This window comes from Stegodyphus dumicola, chromosome 2 (genome assembly GCF_044657685.1).
Source record: "Stegodyphus dumicola isolate Sdum_Otavi_A_Nest chromosome 2, ASM4465768v1".
Lineage (NCBI taxonomy): Eukaryota > Metazoa > Arthropoda > Arachnida > Araneae > Eresidae > Stegodyphus > Stegodyphus dumicola.
The window spans coordinates 50,935,522-50,956,066 of record NC_140769.1 but is presented as its reverse complement, the minus strand read 5'-3'; the positions used below and the strand labels follow the sequence as shown (position 1 = coordinate 50,956,066).

General features: G+C 33.5%; 1 protein-coding gene across 2 annotated transcripts in view; it reads right to left on the bottom strand.

Annotated features, from left to right (window-relative positions):
* Nucleotides 1-956: 956 nt before the first annotated feature.
* Nucleotides 957-20,545, bottom strand: part of LOC118196640 (short-chain dehydrogenase/reductase family 9C member 7-like) — a 51,816-nt gene continuing 32,227 nt past the window's right edge. For both annotated transcript variants that reach the window (XM_035368112.2, XM_035368111.2), the window contains 2 exons: nucleotides 14,287-14,632; nucleotides 957-6,720 (listed from right to left, as the gene is read on the bottom strand). In XM_035368112.2, coding sequence (XP_035224003.1) covers nucleotides 6,652-6,720; nucleotides 14,287-14,632 — 415 coding nt within the window. In that variant the 3' untranslated portion in view covers nucleotides 957-6,651. The remainder of the gene's footprint in view (nucleotides 6,721-14,286; nucleotides 14,633-20,545) is intronic.

Below are 20,545 nucleotides of genomic sequence, written 5' to 3'. Positions count from 1 at the left end.
ATCATTTTATTTACCCCATTATGCTGTTATTCGGGAAGACAGCCGTCGTCTGCGAGTTGTATTTGATAGTGCAGCTCATGGAGAAGGAGAACATTCACTAAATGACTGTTTCCACACTGGTGCGAACTTGTATCCTAATTTATTTGAACTTCTATTAAAATTTAGACAACATTCTATAGCTTATACATCGGACATACCGCGAGCCTTCTTGCAAATTCAAATCGACCCAGATCATCGTCGGTATTTTAAATTTTTCTGGATTAATGATCTAATTTCAAGCGAATTTATTGTGCTAAATTTTACTCGTGTTTTGTTTGGATTTACATCAAGTCCTTACCTTCTCGCAGCTACTCTGAAATTTAATTTTGAAAATTATCGAAATTTGTGTCCAGAAACCTGTGAATTGCTACTAAATTCTTTCTGGATTGACGATTTTGTTGCTGGGCTGACGAAGTAAAGACAGCTTTGAAAACCAACATCGAAAGCACTGAAATTCTTAAGAATGCTGGAATGATGCTAAGGAAATGGCAGACTAATTCTGTCGAATTTCTCAATCTATGGAAGGGAGATGGTATAGAAACTCGTGATACATCACTGGATATAGTATGCTGTAGAAAGTTGTAGGAATGGCCTGGAATACAGACAAGAACTTGATGTTTTTGGACGTAAAAAAAATTGATGAATATTCTTTCCAACAGATCCAGTACAAAGCGCGTCGTCTTGAAAATATTGGGTCGTATCTTAGGATCCAACTGGATTCATCGGACCTTTCAATGATCGACTTAAGCTATTACTTCAAAAGCTGTGGACATTTGGCGGCGACTGGGATGATGAACTCCCCCCTTCACTGGACAAATGGCAGTTGTGGTGCAGCGAAGTTGAACTTTTGAATAACGTCGCAGTTCCTAGATGTTATCTTTCTGAATTTAATTTATGTGATTTTGTTTCATTTGATATTCTTTTTTTTTTTTTTTTTTTTTTTTTTTTTCAGATGCTCTATGGCGGCATACAGTTCAGTGATATATTTGAGAGCAGTCACTCGAGATAATAGAGTTATTACTAGTTTTGTATGTTCCAAGAATAGAGTCGCCCCTCTCTATCACACTCCCACGTTTGGAACTGTTAGCATGTTTGTTATTTTCTAGGCTTGCTAAACAAGTAGGTAAATGTTTGAAATTTGATGTAAATTGCTATTTCTGGACTGATTCTAAAAACCTATAAATACAAACCCTTTGTGAAGAGCAGAGTAGAAGAAATTCAAAATTTGACCGATCCTAACAATATTTATCATTACCTTGGAAAGGAAAAAGGAAACTCCTGCAGATATGCTTTCTAGGGTTATTTCAGCCTCGAACTTAGCTCACCTTGGTTAAGTCAACCTTATGAGTTTTGGCCTGATAAGATTAAAATTGCGAATCTCACTGAGTTAGAATTGAGAAAGGAATTTGAAACTATAACACAAAATAAATGTTCAGTGGAAACTTCTCGGTTTATTTTAGATTTGAATAATTATAGTAACCTAACTAAGATATTTAAAATTACAGTATTAATTAAAAGATTCTTTGGCAAACTTAGAAAAGAACATGTCAAAATAGGACCTTACACTGCAACTTAACTCTTGAAGGCAGAACAAGATTGGATAAAGTATGAACAGAAACTTGGGTACTCTTCTGAATTAGAATGCCTCAAATGTGGTACACAATTCCCTAAGGAATCGTCTTTTCATAGCTAGCCGCATTTTTAGATGAAAACAGTATTTTGCGCGTAATATGCGTAATATGTAGGCTTGAACAAAGCGGATTTGTCATTGATGAAATCCATCCAGTTAATGTTACCCAAACAGTCGAAATTCACTAAGTTATTAATTTTAAGTGAACATAACACAATTTATCATGGATTCCAAAGTTATAAAAACAAGTTATAAAGAAGGTTTTAAAAATTGTCTCATTTGTAGCAGATACTATGTAAAACCTGCTAAACAGATAACAGCTCAGTTGCCAAAGGATCGAATATTGGAAAATCCCCCATTTTCTGTATCTGGAGTTGATTTTACTGGTCTAGAAAGAGCACTCAACAAAGATCATACATAGCCTTATTCACATGTGGAGTTACTAGAGCACGTGATATCGAATTAATTACTGATATGTTGACGAAAAGTTTCATTTTGTCCATAAGACTTTTTTTTGGCAAGAAGTGGAATTGTTAAGGTCATCATTTCTGATAATGCAAAGAGTTTTAAGACCATAGACAACATTTTGAAAGCTTTTTACCAAATTTTGGTTGATTCGGACTTAAAAACTTTTGTTGCTCTACATGGAATAACGTGGCAGTTTTTTGTCCCTCATCCCATGGTGAGGTGAATTCTATGAGAGACTCATGAGAAGCGTAAAGGACCCTTTAAGGAAAGTCCTTGGAAAGGCTTTTCTTAGCTTCTAGGAAATGACGACCATTCTAGCGGAAATCGAATTGGTATTAAATCATAAAGCCCTTACTTATGTAAGCAATGAATTAGATGAACACAAAACTCTTAATCCAGCCCATTTTTTGTTTCCTGATCAAGAGAATGTTAGCTATCCTATACATTTTGTTGAAAGTTTCGGCAGTCAACCTTCTACAAAGGAAAATTTGTCGTCTAAGTCGTCGAAAATTATATCAGACTAAAGTTTTACGTCAACTCTGGATGAAATGGAAAAATAATTATTTGATGCAATTGAGAAGTGCTCATGAATTTGTAAATCCATCACCAGGAAAGGATCTTAAAAGAGGAGATGTACTTTTACTTAGGGGCAAAATCAAAAACTTCTCTTTCTTTCTTTTCACTCCCTTTAGAGGGGTGACGAAGGGATGAATTTTCAAAAGAATCCGTAGACCTTTAAAATGGGTCATTAGCCTGCGACTGTTGATGGCTTTCGATAGCAAACCGACAAAATTTTACCCGAAACAGTTTATTAGAGATCGACTACTTTTAAATCAAACTCTGGAAGGGAGAGTAGATCAAGTGAATATAAAATACATACTTTAATTTTTTTCTTCCGTTGTGTTTGTTAACGTGTGTAGGTGGTTTCGTCCCTATTTAGATCGTTTATTCACTATGGTGTCTAAAAGCAAAAGATTAATAAAGATTAATATTGAAGGAAATAACTGAAGTACTCAGTGCTGCCGAAAACAAAGCCAGTTTAAGGAAATTTTCAGATAACTTTATTTGGAAAGCCATAGAATTACTCGAAAGCAAAGAAGAAATGGAAAAAAAAAATTAAATAAAAAAACTCTGGAATTATCGGCCGCATTGAAAATGCAACAACAACCCAATTAATAAAGATATATGATACTTTTTTTTTTTTTTTTTTCCTATCTCATTTATTTTATATACGCAAACAGTATCTCTGTAAAGGGATTTTTGTTGTATAAAGTATTAGAAAAGCAACTAAATCATTGGGGAAAACTGATTTCAAAGTTTTTAATTCCTGGCTAAAAAAGTTTGGAAATTAATGTGCAGATTTATATCTCAAAGACATTTGCAATCTGAAAAAACTGTAAGCATATCATGTGATAAACATTCAGATGATAAAAATCTGTGGATCTTATATAAATGTTGAGATAGGGATATTCTCCTAGTATTAATATTACAAGTTCAGTATCAAATAATTTCCAGCTCCCCAGCCGTATAGGTGTTAGGAGACCAACTGCGATACCGAAGGTCTCGGGTTCGAATCCCGAAAATCTAAATGTATAATGTCAGTGCGGCAGTCTAAAATATGGGGCGAACCGAAAGACCTCATCGAGAGGATGGTGTTAGGGTAAGAGGGGTGGGAGACCTTTGGACCCGTTCCTGGGGTGCTCTCCATGAAAATGGGGCCGGATCTGAGTGAAGTCGTACTGTCACCTGTATGATGGTCAAGGCTCTTTGCCACGATGAATTTCGTGTCAAAGGTTTGCGAAAAATTATGCGTCTTTTCCTGATGTTACTCTCAGACAAGTGAGATAAGTCACAACAACAGCAAATAATTTCCAAGCCAATGTTAAGATGAGGGATGTTCTCGCGTTTAGAAGTTCAGCACCAGTCAAATTTCCAAAAATATAAATGAACTTTTGAGTAACAATTACAGGTGTAATTAATCAACTACCCTTGATCGATGTTGTCAGCATACACTGACGTGTGCGGGTTCTGTTATTTATTTGGTTTGGGGGAAAAAAAAAAAAAAAACCTTCATTATCTTTTTTTTTGTTTACAGGTGTTGTAAACATAACTCGTGTTGATGTCTCAGTTGAAAAAAGGATCTTCGGATCACAATTTAATGATTCACGGAATCACAATTTAATTTTTTTACGCTTGAAATTTTGATTCACATATCATTTAAAACATTGAAAAGGAAAAACAAATATTTAACTGCTATTTGATAAGTGTTACAGCTTATTTGTGGCTGTAAAATTAACTGATGGGCCAGAATGCCTAAGTCTGCACTTTTCTTATATACCCACACCGGAACGAACATGAACCGTAACTAACTGTGGCTAGTATCAGGCAGGGTCGGACCTCAAGGTCCGACGTATGCCAGAAAATTTTCTCACTAGTTGAACCCCTAGCGCCATCTACTGAGGGAATGAAATACTTTAAAATGAATGTCTAACAACAAGCAACTACTATTATGGCTTTTCCTAGTTAAAAATGGTATGAAAATAAGTATTTTAATTTTTGTAATATAATTCTATTTCCATTGATAGTCACTCCTATTTTGGAAGTAAGTTTCGGCTATTATACATCAATGACAGCTACTTTTTTTGTTTAAAAATTCCATTTCGTCATAAAAGCAGCTAATGCTTAAAAATTAGTGAATAATTTTATTTTCGATTTTCTTTTATATGGAGAATATTCAATTTTCTTTTATATGCAGAATATAAGTTTCTCAGAAAAGATTCCGTCAAGGAACAATATTGTTGCTTGTGTTTCAGAAATAGCTGATTTCAATTTAAAACTGGTTCTACCATCTTGGGAAGCATATTCATATAAACATTTATTGTCTAAAAAGGTAAGAGCAAAGCATTGTAAATTTAGTAAACTAAAATATAATGGCTACGCGTAATAACCAATTAAATGGGGCATATTATTCGGGCACAAGTAATTAATCGCTAAGTATCATTTATGAGCACGTAAACACTAAAACTGCAAGCAAATCAAGTCAGCAATTTAGTAATCCTCTTGAAACAGAAACAAAGTTGCTTAAATAAAGAGATTAAATGTATTTAAACTGGGAACAAGTATTGCTTCAATCAAAACCTTCGTTCGCCTGGAAGTTTGGAACTTAACCTTTTTCAGTACAAGAAGCTGTACATTTGTACATTCTGTTTTACTATGAGAAGCAATGATATTGCTAATATTTTTAATGCAATAAACATATTCGTTTCTCAAACTCCCCTTAAGTTATTCTGCACCAAACTCACAAAATACTGTACAGTAAATGAGTTAATTACATTGTCCTTACTTGAGAAAGGAAAATGTATCATTTCTAAGTTATCTAAAACAGCAAAATACAGAGTAAATAAAAAGAACAACAGCTAAAAACTATTCAAAATAAAGCATAATACATATTTTTGCACATAAATGTTTTGTAAAAAGATCCTGGATAAAGATGACGTATTAAGAAGTAGACTTAAACCTATATTCCATCTCTAAACGATTATTATTTTGATAAATAAAGAATATCAGCTAAAAATATTTGAAAGGGAATCAGAGATATGAATTGCTGAAGTATACTGAATCTTAGCAATATTAGTTGTTTTCGTTTGATTTATTTGATTATAGCGAAACAGGTGAGGCTATCTGCCTACGGGAAGCGGTGCCTTTCGTGGACGACTTTTTAAAGGAAATGGTTCGTTTCCATATTACAAATGGGGGAAAAAAAATGCAACCCGCCTGTTCGCTTGGAATCGAACCCAGGTTGAACTAACAGTGTTCAGCGACTTTACTGACGGACGCAATATTTCAGAAGCTTCTGAAAAATATATTTTCGAGAGGTTAGATTGAACTAGATTTTTTGAAAAGAAGTCTAGTTCCGCTTTCCCGTTTGCCCTCTTCTTAGGCGAGAGTATAAGAAATATTATCTCTGAGTTAGGCCTCGAGTCAACTGAAAATTAAATCTATAGCTTGCAGATTGAGGTAACACTGAGTTTAGCATTTGCTCGGTAAGCGATTTTGTTATCTTTCCATGGAGAATTACAGTGTTATTTGTCAATTATTCTTCTGTCACTATTAAGTTATTTACGTCATTTGCGAATTTCGTAAAAATAAACAAATACTCAGGTCTTCTTCTTTGTTTGATTTGTTTAGTTAGAGCTTGTATGCGAACGTAACATATAACAACATGGATGTAGAGATAAATTAGACATTATTGAAGATGTTTTTCCGACTAGATGTAATGTTAAATCTTAGTATAATTTTGCAACAGACTTAGTCTCAGCATATAATAGTACTTTTTTATGGAAACCAGCACGTCAAAAGAAAAGTTGCATTTAGAAATTCTAATGCCTTTCTAAATTGATTTCTGAAAATCGTACAATACATTTTCACATGTCAGCTTTTTACTGAACTGTTTGATTTGTGCTTCAGTATACGTATTATGTCTCTCTGTGAATTACAGAGTAGAAGTAGCAATGTTATTCTTCTTTATGATGTCCATTTGGAGTAGGTCCATCATTTCCTTTAGCAGATCTAATCATTGATTCCTGAAATATAGAAATATATGTATATTAATCATCATTTAAAGAAAGAAAATTACTTCTGAAACTAAAACCAATTTGAAAAATCGTAATGAGCTTCAGTCTGAAATGCGCTATTACAGACCTTTTACTAAAAGAGTAAAAAATTCTGAATTTTACTCTTTCCCGAGCAAGTATCCAAAGAAAACCGGTAAGTATGCGATCTATAGTTTTTAATGAATATTTCATTTCTTAGATGGCGTTGCTAAAACGCTGTTTTTAAACTGGAACATGCGATAAAGTGACGGGAAGAAGAAATGATTAAAACGGCAACCAATTTTAGTGCCACCTCTAAAAAAATAAGTAACTAACTAAACGCTGTAGATCGCATAATACGTAATTACTGATAAACCTTAAAAATACTTTCATATACATTTAGTATAGTAAGCGTACATTTTTCAATATTAAGACAATAATATAAAATATCTTTTATCTTAGCTGCTTAGTAACATTTCGCAATAAATATTTGTTAAAATAAGGCATATACGAAGTACTAAAATTGAGCTTTTGGCAGATACTGCTCTGTAGAATGAAGAGCTAGATAAAGTCCTTGAGGTGGATAGCATTTCATACGTAGTGACATGGAATAAGAGAAAATTTTCGAAGTATTCAGTTAGAGACCCTATAGTGTGTATTAAAGTCTCCTGTTAGCAAGGCGTGTAGATCTAAGTACACATCATCTATTGGTTTAGGCGATGGGTTATGGCTAAACTACAACAAACAATAGTTTTAAAACAACAGAGAATAAAGAATACTAGTTATAATACTCAGAAACCTAAATTAAAATAATCTCTTTCGCAACTTTTTTTCTGCAAAGACGCATATAACTTCTTTCCGATTAAATTTATTACTCATTTCATGTTCAATAGCCGACACTACTAATCCATTTAGATCACTGTGAATAGGCATGGTTCTTAAGTAATATTTTACTATTTTTAGTTTAGAAAAAGATCTTTCGCCGGTAACATTATGGGCCGGTTTACCAAAATTCTTAAAGTAACGCTTTAATTTATGTTATGAATTTAAAAATATCAATTGTACTTTCATTCTTTATTGAAAGGAAAGAAACAAGATCTATTTTGTCATCTAATCTGAAAGCGTTAAGATCGGAGGAATGACCCTCAGTTAAAACGTTTTCCAGATCTTTACAAGGTGCCAGTATTTCATTTTTACAGATGTCTTTAAGTTTGTGCACAGGGTATAAAAACGCAAAAGAATCGTTATGACTATTGAATAAGTTGAATCTCAGCTCCAGTGCACTGACCGCCTGTAAAGGAAAAAAAAAATTCTATTTAAAAATTTTTTTTTGAATCTTATATAGGATAGTCTATACTTTCATATGAAAAATTTAGCTTTTTAAAAACGATGACGACGACGACGTTCAACTAAAAGTTTTTTTCTACGTGTATTTTGTTAGCTAATTTTTTAGGATATAAGGTAACGTTATCAAAGGATTCATCCGAACTAAATTCTTTAAAAAAGCTAATGAGCTATTTACTAAATCAGTGCCTTGGTATAAATCGAAATCTTTTGATTGAAATAACGTATTTATTGGATTAATCTGATTCAAAATTTTATACCAAATGACGATCGAACATGAAAACTTAAATAGTTTTATTGTGATCAATAAAAAAGCTTCAAATATTAACTTTCTTTTGTCCGGGCACAAACCACTGGCCACAGCTCGAATCATATTATAGATTTCTAATTTCTATATTTTCATAAATGCTTGATAAAGCATCGTGTGTATTTTCTATTTCGAAACGTAAAGGCTCGCTCAATGATTTCAGTGTAAGAATATGGCCCACGGTAATCGATGAGTCAAAAAATGTATATAGCTTTTGAACCATATTAAAATAATTTGCTGCTTCACAGGAAGATTTTGCCATATCGTTAACTGCCCAGTTTAATGAATGACTACTACAACGTACTTAAATGTTTCGTAATTTAAAGTTTTAATTCTTGGTTGTACTCCCAGTTTGTCTCGTAATATTTAAACCATTGTCGTAACCTTAACTTCTGATATTTTCTAATTTTATTTCATTTTTCTTCAAATTTTCTGATAAAAATTGAGATAATTCCTTACCAGAAGACCTTTCAATAGGAAGAAAACCCAGGTCATTAATGCTGCATTCAAATTCCGCTTCTGATTTGATCAACGGACACATTTTTTTCTGCAAATGTCATTTGTTCAACCTCACTGTAATCGGGAATACAATCAAGAATAGTCGAATAATATTTCGCTTTGTGAGTTTGTTTTATAATACAAGATTTTATGTTATAATGTAACATTCCAATAATTTCGTTCTGGGTGTTTTTTTCTAAATATGTTGGTGTCTTTTCTTCATTATTGACGATCTACGAACATGTTCCTCCATTGTCGGGTAAAATTCAGCCAGCTATTGAATTAACTTCAGAAAATTTCTTTATTATGTTCATAAAGCTTGTCGCTTGTACCCCGAAAAAGGCTAAAGAACTTTCGCCAAGCAACTTAATAACTATCGTTATATATAAAATTACTTCATGCCAATATTTAATTCCAGAATCATTGATCTTTGGGCAGCTGAATCTTGATAAGTTTCCAACCTTCGTTTCAGCTCTATCCATGAGTTAATTAATTATATGAGTTTTCAAGCCTTCATGCTTTCTTAATATCTTACCAATACTTTTCCATTTTCTATAATCCTTATTTAAAAACGAACTCAGTTTTGAATTACCAAAAAGTCTGCAACAGAAACAGAACACGGAATCTTTTGAAAGGGAATGTACCAGCCAAGGTGTTCTCCATTTTATAAAATTGTGATTCTGTATCTAAATTCGTTGAGTGAATTTAGAAAGTGAAAGATGCAGGTATAACAAACAATACTAATTTACCCCCAAAAAAGCATTTCACATCTAGTACACTAAATGTTACATAAACTGTATCACTACCACAGTTCAAATGGGCGTGGCGGACGTTATTGTTAAACAAGTAAGACATTGTTTTAAATCTGAATCCTTTTTATAAGAGGATAAAAAAATCTTTTTTTATGTTCTGTCCGCGCACTTCTCACTTCGCGTCGCGCGGTTGCGTATACAAATATCTACTGCCCAGAACTTAGAAGTTTGTCTGTTTGTTCTCTGCTTTGCAACTCAAAATATAGGAATGGCCAAAAGCCTGTCAATTGTTGGTGTATTTAATTTTATTGTACTATTTTTTTTATTTTCTAGATTCAAGCAATCGTATTATATGCTTTGAATTTTTTTTAAGTTCACTTGCTTTCGCCGCCCCTACATTTTGCCGCCGAGGGCCGGTAGGCAACTATCGGTAGGAACCTAGGGCCGGCTCTGAAAAAAGTTATTCGAAACCGTTTTTGCTAAACAAAGAAAAATCTTTAGTAAATAAGTCTTGAAAAGGAACTCACATAAGTATTCAGATACTTTGAACAAGCTGTTTATATTTAATAAAACGCTTCAAATTAACACAACATCCAATGCCTCGTTAGATACGCTTTAAGGCCTCATTCAGTTGAAACATTTAGTGATCGTTAGTCGTGATATGTCATCAGTTGCGACTGATTTTTCTGTTTTCGTATTCAATTGAAACACAACGATCATTCTGAGCTCGCTATCGATCGTTCTCGTAGCGATCACTCCGAACCCATCAATCCGCGGCGAAAACGACCGAATCAGTATTGCGGCTGTATTGTTTTGTGCTTTCACGAAGAAAGAATTCAAGTGCGCTATCGAAAATCCTTTAGATCTGCTGAATGGGAAGCAATTTATATCAATATAAATGTATAAGGTGCAATTTATATTAATATAAATGTATAAAGGGTGTATAAGGATCTTAGCAAGGGGAGCCGACTCATCATCTGTTAAGGGCACTTGTTGCTAATGGACATTGATTTAGTGTTGTGTTGTTTACATATGTATTGATGGATTGCGACCTATTTCCGAGAAATGTGAGTGGATGCACATTGCATCAAATTATTGCATCAATTATATTTATAATTGATGCAATCAGAAACAGTAAATACTTCGATCAGAAACAGTAGATACTTCGTAAACAACAAAACAGTAGATACTCGTAACAGTAGATACTTCAATGGAGATCAGATGTTCAATGTTCTCTTAATGGAGATCAGAAACAGTAGGTACTTCGTAAACAACAAAACAATGAAATCAATTATATTTGAATAATTTGATGCACACTGCATCAAATTATTCACATGGTAGTACGTTGTTTCCCGAGAAATGAAGAAATACGAAGGAAATGAGTAATTTTATTCTTGTCCATTGGAGTGGATTCCGAGCACAGGAGCGGAGCATGAGCTAAAAAAGTAAGTTCAGCTTCGTAAAAAAATGTTTTCATAATTGTTAAAAAATAAGCGTCCATGTTTCAGCATAATGTATATTTTCATTTAAGAATTGCTAATTAGTAACAAATTGATTTATACCCACAAAAAGAGTTGCAGAATGCGTATGTATGGTGAAAACACACATTTCGAAGTCGATAATTCGATGCCGATGTGATTTTTTATTGTTATTATCGTGAACGGATAAAGTTTAAAGAATTATATTTTACATTTGAATTCAATTTTGTGGTTCAATTGATCAATTCAATTGATTATAACTATGAGGTGCGCTTTTCATTTAAATTTTAATGCAGGATTCATGGTTTAAAATCGTATGTTATTTTTTAACCCTGTTATATTGTCGCCAAATCTGTCAGTTGGCCCCAATGTAAGAATTTGGTTATAATCAAACTTTCGATTAAAGTTTTGTTACTTTATTCGTTCTCCAATTCATACTAAACATTTCGATAAATTTATTTTCGAAGACTATGAAGGAATACTGATAACTTCAGTTATATAATAATCCTAAGTGAACATTTAGGGTTGTATATTTAGAGTCATTATCCTAATAGAACTTGAATGTATTTTCATTTCAGATTTTCCTTCAAATGTTTTCAAGTTTCCACTAAGAATACTTATATATTTATACTGATCCATATTATTTCCTATAAAATTTTCTGTCCCAGAGCCTGCGAAAGAACATACTGCAAAGATGTTTCGAAAGACGATGTTTCATGGCACACATTTTTGTTTAAAATAAAAATACGTCACAAGAATTACCTTGTACTTGAAAATTATTACTTGATTAGTAAAATATATTAACAGTTCAATAACTGAAAAGACAATGGCAAGAGGCTACAATCAGCAATTCGAAATTTAACTATTAACTATTCTGCAGATGTTGAAAGTATTCAAAATATTCAAAAATCAGATGCAAAGCATTCAACCATCCATCGAAAATGTCCTCCAAAGAAAAAATAAACAAACAAATAAAAAGAACAGACATTTCTTTTTATTAACATTGGCAACAGTAGTTCAGCTCTAATTCTTTTAGTACCTTCTGTGATTTTGTGTAGATATACTGTGTTTTTGTAGCTACATTTGTTTTCGTTTTCATCTTAAGAATTATAAAAAAAAATTTCCCACAAAAATTAGTTTTCAAGAACTGCTTCATGATTTTCTACTTCTTAAGCTTATCCCGGAATTGTAACCTCTGAAAGAAAAAGAGTAAGTGAAACCTTTCTCTAAATTTTGAATTTTGAAAATAAAAAATTTTCTAATAGTTTCTCAACACTGTGTTTGATATATTACATAAAATCATGTGAATTTCATGGAACTGTTCAAAATGCAGTCTGAGCCACTTTCAAGGAAATTATAACAGGAAAGAATCGGAGATTTAATCATGCAAAACCCAGAAATTATTTCTATAAAACTTGCAACCGATTTGGAACATCGGCTTGCAATGAAATTTAATCTTGAAACTATTAGAACAGTTATTAAGACATATGAATACAATGGGAGATCAGAAACAGTAGATACTTCGTAAACAACAAAACAATGAAATTACTCCTGGTCTTCACAAAATCCGAGATAAAAAAGGTTTATCAAATTGGAGGAATGTTATATTTGCAGACGAGCGAAATTTAATGTACTCGTATGTGGGTCCGATGGACAAGCTGCTGAGAGCCAAAAGCCAAGTTAAGAATTGAGTCTGAGAAACCTATTGCCTACTCTAAGCATGAAGGATGTTATCAGGTATACAATTAAATATTTAATCTTTATGTAGAAAAGGTTTGAAATGGTAAAATAAAATAAGGATGTTTTGTTTTTATTTCCCCATAACATCTTCATATTTACTGATTTCATCTAGTGATTCATATACTGATGTATCTTTTCATACATTGATTTTACCAAAAAATATGTCGCACTACATTTTCACGATTGCAGATATAGTTTTGATCAAAATATTTACTTAATATCTGTACATCGTTCGATGTGTTTTTAAGAAGCAGACTTTCTCGTGCAACTTGTTGATGTACAGGGTATCTATAATTAAAGAACCCTACTGCCTACAAGCGAAACCACTGATCAGAAAATTGTGAAATTTTGTGGCGGACTTAATGAAGGAATGAGAATGTCTTTCAGAGAAAAAACAATTAGCTACAAATAGCGTCAACAGGGAGCGTTTTACTTGAAAAACCTGTATTAAAAATGTAAATCTTTGTTGACGTCATGTAGTAGCTGTTATACAACCTAGAAATATTAGCGGAGAGTTTGTTTTGAATATGCTTTTTGTTCACAATGACGATAAGTTTACGAGATCGCCCTTTGTAAGTAAAACTGTTTTATCAAAACAGCCGGAACTTTCGTAATGTATGGCCTTCTGGTCCCCAGACCTCAATCCATGCAGCTTTGGGCTTTGAGGACATTTGAAACATCTGATAAATCGTAACAATCCAAGAATTTGACCTGATCTTAAAGCCAGCGTTTTATTCCACGTACTGAACATTTTCCAGCTCATATTTGAGTTAACCGTGGAACATGCCATCTTGAGATTTCAGATGGTAGCTGAAAATGATTGCCATCATGTAGAACATGTTTTTTTTTTAAACAAAATTTGTAAAATTTTAAAGCTGTTGTAAAGGTGTGACTAAATATATAATTTATTAGTATGATGCCCTCTGGTGACGCTATTTGTAAATATTTTTTTTTTTCTCTGAAAGACATTCTCATTCCTTCATTAAGTCCGCCACGAAATTTCACAATTTTTTTATCAGTGTTTTCGCTTGTAGACAGCTTTGAAATAGGCTTCTTTAAACATAGATATCCTGTAAGTATTTTAACTGTATAATCTCAATGGATACCTTTTTTTAGCTTTTACACTCTCTTCCGTTTGCTATGGAATGTGTTCAGCCAAATATGAAAACAATGAATGAATCAATTTCTTTTTCCTTTTTTATACTAACACTTTTATAAAGAAGCTAGTGGTGGGTTGTCCTGCTGATACCTTCTGATCACATTAAATAATTCAGATCCATTTAAGATTTAAACTCTTTCCACCTTGCAATATTTTGAGAAGGACGCAAATCGCGATAGATTTATGAGGATCTAAGTTAAAGATGTATCGAATTAACCTCTCTTATTTATCACATTTGTGTTTTTTCGCATATCATTAAATAAAGAATATTTCGCTTACTTTTCCATAGTTCCTCAAAGCTAATGGTTTATTTCTTCGATTAAGGCAAGCCTTCATTAAAGTTTCAGCCGCTACCATTGGAAACGCACGAAAGAGTGCGATCATGATTTTGTGTAAGAAATGGCAAGGGAAATATGCTGCTAAAGGTTCTTCAGCGATAATAGCGTCTTCTAAGCAGGTCACGACTTCGTCTATTTCAGGGTTGGATGCCGCTAATAGACGAATGCACTTGTTTTTCAAATTTTCTTTATACTCTTCCCCATACTCTTCTTGAACATTAAGTGGGTTTTTAGCCCATGCTTTTTCTATCAAATCAATAGTTGTTTCCCTTTTGGTAATTGGTGTGCTAAAAGGAATAAATATATGTAAATAAATAAATAAAAAATGGATGACAAATAAATAAGAGAAATGGATCTCTGAATTTTGACAGTCGTGAAAATATAATAAATTATTCCGCATATTTATATAATTTGTTTTGTTTTTGTATACATTCTAAGGCTTTTGGTTTTGTTTGAGACCTGAAAGTAATTTCCGGTGGTAACACATTTGCTGCGTTTTGTCTGTTAAAAACATCTATAATAGTAGCTATCTAATTTTTGGATAGTTATGTTAGGCGGATATTTGCCATCTACATAGTTTTATAAGTATTTTCATTCTCAAAGACTTAAGCAAAGCTCCATTTATGCTAATTCCCAATGTAAGGACTTTCGCCGCATAAACACCGCAAGGTAAGACTCATGATAATGTTGAACCGTGCCTCGTTCATTTTTATTCCTCCTCATAGCGGAATGTCACAATCTTTCTACCTTTTCTGTATGAATAGCCGTTCAACAAAATGAAGACAAAATAAAATTTTAATTTATGATTCACAAAATTAGTTTTGCGCGTGAAGCTGTGGGTGTGGCATGAAAATTGGTGAGCTCTACAATTAATGCTTTTATTTTGTGTTTATAAGCTTATTTGAATTGTATTCTTGTGTGTTAAGCCATATTCTATCTAGCGTGACATATACTTTTGATTCTGAATGACTGGAAAAATAATTAACGTTTTTGTGTTGTTTATAGGTAAGTTTAATTAGGCTTAGGGTATATTTCGCATCAATTCCGAGACTTGAATTTTGGTGCTTGAAGAATTTTGGTGCACCGTGATTCCAAGTTTTAGAGCCCGTTGGTAAAAGAAGTATCGTTTTCTAGAGTTTATTTGCCCTCCATCGATTTGTGGATTTCTTGTGTTTTAGCTTCTTTCAGCATTGTTTTGAAGACACCATCACAAGTTCACTCATCCTCCATCATGCTAATTATTTGTGCTTACTTTCAGTAAATCATTAGTGTTCGGCATTTCTGTTATTAGTGGTAATTCTGACTTCGAAACTGATTCCTTGCAACACCCATTCTGCTTCCCACAAGATCTTTCAACCTCCACAACATCATCAAATTCAAAACAGACTACTACGCGACGAACTCCACGAAGCCTGTCTCCAACTTGATGATACGCAGCGCTACAACATATAACTCCTTCTTAGCGATGTTTTAGAGGATCTGAAACTAAAATTCGTAAACATTTGCAACAGCAGCAAAGACACGCAACATCAGCCAGACTCAGGAAGTCGCTACAAATATCGACGCACTTAGCTTCACGGCTACACCATACACAGTGTTTCCAGACACCAAGATCTATCCTCAAGAACAATGGCAGTCTTAAGACAACCAACCGGACGCTTCTCATCTGTTTTCATACAGAAACAAGCAACAGATTTGAAGAAAACCTTGCTGAGAAATTCTTGCTCTCTGACCAAGGTATCAAAGCTCAAGCTGTGCGCGATATCCAGAAAGGAGGCATAGCAGTCTCGTGCCATACAAAGAAGACATTACGGAGCTAGTCAGCACTTTCAATAACGAAAAAGGAAAGCCTCTAGTTAACACGAAAACTTCAACAATCCGGCGACTGCCGAGAATATCCATTCACGACATCTCACCAACACTTCATCAACAAAACCTAGAATCAGAGCTCAGCATCAGCAGGAATTCAGCAAATGTTTTATATTGGCTGCAAGATTGCGTCAACAGTGTCAAATGAGTCGTAAAGGGCAAATCAACAGCCTCCTGAAATATACTGCAGTCCTCACATCTCTATATCCGCTGAAAAACGCATAGAATCACAGAGCACTATAACATCAAACGCTTCTATCAGTGTCAGGAATAAAGTCACACATTGCAGCAGTGCAGAAACAACATATAACGTGCCCTCTGAGTAGAAGGATACAATAACAAAGAACGTAACGCAGGATGCTCCACATTTTCAATAACAGAATGCGCAGCAACATCTCATATGATCACCCTGCCTACCACAGAACATGCCTATATATGACAAATGCCTCCTACAGCACAGTGATATCAGTGAGACGCTGCAAACGCGTTACACTGTGACAATCACAATGTCACAGTAATGTTGTGGGTATATCTTAATGACCGCTTTCTGTGACGTTACACTGCGACGTTCATGTAAGGTCACATTTTTACGTTGGTTTGTGAGTCAAGTCACTTTGTGACTTTGTTGTGAAATCACACTATGACTTTTATATATAGTTATGCTATGACGTTGTTGTTAAGTTATATTGCGACGTTGTTGTGAAGTCACGCCGCGACATTGATATAACATCACACTGCGACTTTCATATAACATCATAAACAAAGTGACATAAATCTAACACGACAAACTGGCATGAATGCAGTGTTACTGAAGATATAAATGGATGTCATCGAGCATTGCATTACTCTTTGAATGACTAATATAACGCAGCAGTACTCCAATAAAAAAGAAACTCTTTCAGTAAAACGGATAACTACAACAATGTTTTATTAATTCAATAAGCAGTATCGCTGTTCAAGGTATTAAAATATTTTCGGATTATTCGAAATTTTTAAATTATGAAAATATTCAATATAATCCTGTGAAATTTTCTTTTTGTGTTTCTTTTCGTGTTTCACCACGCTAAAATTACATAACTGTGATTTATTTATGATTTATTTGCATATCTGTATAAAAACATAGCGTACTTGCAAATGAAGAATGTGTATTATGTATGATAAAAAAGTGATCACATGCTTATTATCTAAGCATATTACACTGCAAAATACTTTTCAATATTACCTGTCTTGAAGCAGCAAAATTTTGCTTTCTTTCTTCAGAATTTAATATTTATAGACATTTATATTTTTCCTAAATTTCTAAATTCTCTCAAAATACAGTTTTAAATTTAAATTCTTTATAAAATAAAGTAACTTGTATTATTTACTTGTAATAATATTACTTGTAATAATTACTTATATAAAGTAACTTGTAACACGAATTAATATTCATTTACACTCTTTCATCACAGGTAAGATTTTAACTTCCTTCATATAGAAATGCCGGTGATTTGTAATGTGACGCAAGGTACCACACATGGAAGTAATTCATTTTGAAATAAATTTTGAAAAATAGCAAAGCATGTTAGAAAATACTGAAATAAAATTCATAAAATCAATTCCTTTTTCACATTATCTTTTAATATTAAGTTGTTGAAATATCAGTCATTATCATATTTTCAGTGTATATCGGTCTTCATTGGGGAATACGATAGTGGCTAGGTGTCCAAAATATTTGGTGGTCCAAGAGTGAAAAAAACCAGTTATTCCAATGAAGAAACATAAGCAATTCGTCTAACATCACGACTATGTGCACTCAGCAGCACCAAGAAAAAGCCTGTAAGAATAGTGTGGGAATGCAGCACATGCAAAGTTGCACTCTGCTTGAAAAAGAAAAACTGTTTCCATGAGTACCATACCGACTGATTTGCAGGGATATGTTCTGTGGGCGGTGGTCACTGATACTAACCACCAGAAGTGGTCATTTTTTTCACGCGTCTTGTACAAAATATCTGTAATTGTCGCAAATAATTTCTTTGTAACACCTGATATAATAAATAAAGCAAGAATTTTGCTGAAAATGTTAATTGTCTTTTCCTGCCGCTCAAAGAGTTAACAATAGTGCTCCCGTTGGAATTTGTTTCTGCGGAAGTAGAGAATCTTATCGAGTTATCTTGCAACAACAGTTTGGAAACAAAAGTTGGCAGCATAGAACTGATAGAATTTTAGATTTCAGTGAGATGAATACGTTCTTCTAAGTGATTAGGCTCATAGGATTTTAATTCCATTTTTGACGTCGTCTTTGTATGAAGCTGTGATTTTAGCGGTCGATGTAGTAAAAAGCCAATAGTACAGCAAAATTCAACGCGGAAAAGAAAATGAGGATAGCCGTGTCCAGTTTAATTCCACGATTTGAGAAAATGTGCAGTGATTTTCAGGTTCACCCAACACATTATTTATTAATTTAATGTTAATAAAATAAAAAAATGATTAAATAATAAAATGCAGGAGTGTTATTTATTTTTATCTCTTATTTACGATTATTATGATTGGACAGAAGAAGGTTTGTCACGGCCGCAGAAACTTCAGTTTCAAAAATTTTGAGTGAAGGTCATTTTAGTTATCGTTTTTGATTGAAAAAGGATAAATCACAAGAAGTTTGTTGTTGAGAGATTGATGATTAAATTCATATTCTCTAAAGGCACAATGGGCAGACTTCTCAAAGAAAATCTGTGCATTGAGTTTGAGAAATCTCAATCGCATACCTAGTTTCTGTTACTTGTCAGTTTGCCTTCACTTAATTTATTTTCCAACAGGCAGTTTTTAACGAAGGAACATTGTAACTATTTTCAACCACCATTCCTTGTTCACCATTCCTTGCCCTTTATCATTATCTTAATAGCATTTAAGATTCAGTGAATTGAAAGTGTTACAAAATATAAGTTCTGCAGATGAATGAAGCAGACGTAGGAGCATACCAACCGTTATTTGGACCTACAAAGTACTACAGTGGGTAAAAAAAGTATTTGAAATTGCCTATAAGTGATCATATTACCTAACAAAGGAAATGCTTGACAATTTGAGCTGGACATAACGAACACAGAAGGTAATAAACACACAAATCTAATGAAACTTTCGATTTAATATGCCTTTTACACAAAATTACAACATAAATGTAAATTTGCATGTAAAAAAAAGTATTGGCAAAGTTCCAACTGGTATGCAAATTTTGTTATGTTGAGGTCATGTGTTTAGACAGATAAGACACCCTGTTAGTATAAAGTTTGCAGTGCTACTTCAAAACTTTTAAAACGTTACTTTGCTAATACAGCTTCAAAGTCGAAGGAGTTGGATGTTAATATTAAAAACATGATTATTCAGCTCAGAAATGAGGGTTTAACGTAGTGCTATAGGAATACAACTAAACATAAGGTTATTTACTGTTAGAAGTGTAAAAAGTTTAGAGATAGGATAGACGAAAAATAAGATTAGAAGTGGACAGCCTCGAATGTTTTCTGAAAGAGAAAACGTAGCATTATCAAAGAGGTTAAGAAAAACCCTAAAATAAGTGCACCCTATGTTAGCCAAAGATGTTGCTAATAATTTGCATAAAATTTTTAGTACGGAATGTGTGACATGGAGGAAGTTGTTATGGAAGGGCAGCTAGAAAAAAAAAAAAAACCTTTCATTTCACAAATAAACAGGAGAAAGGGATTAGATTTTGCAAAATCTCATTTTAATTTATCAGAAGAATTTTGGAACACTGTTCTTTTGTCCAACGAATCGAAGTTTAACATTTTCGATAATGATGGACGACGGCAGGGAAAAAGGCCTAACACCAAACTGGAAAAACAACATTTAACACCGACTGTAAAACATGTTAGAGGGAGCGTCGCAGTTTGGGGCTGTATGGCAGCAAACTGAATCGGTAACCTGTGTTTCATTGATGGTATCATGACAGCATGTACATATTGTGCCATAATATGAAATTCAGTGCCCCAAAACTTTGGCTTAAGAACGTCATTTGTGTTTCAACAGGACAATGACCCTATGGATTCAGTGAACCTCATCCGGCAATAGTAACTCTGTAACGCTCCTTGAGAGTTCAAGACACCGCCTCAATCGCCTGACATAAATTCAATTGAAAGTTTATGGCAGAAATTGGACCTAGACGTCAGGAAACTTAAAATTTCGTGTATAAAGATGAACTTAAGCGTATACTCCTGCAAGAATGGCACAAAATTCCCAACGGGACTTTTTCAACAACCAGGACTTTGGTTTTCTCTATAAGAAATAAATTAACTGTTATAGACACAAAAGTTATGAATGCAAAGTATTAAATTTTGTTCCCT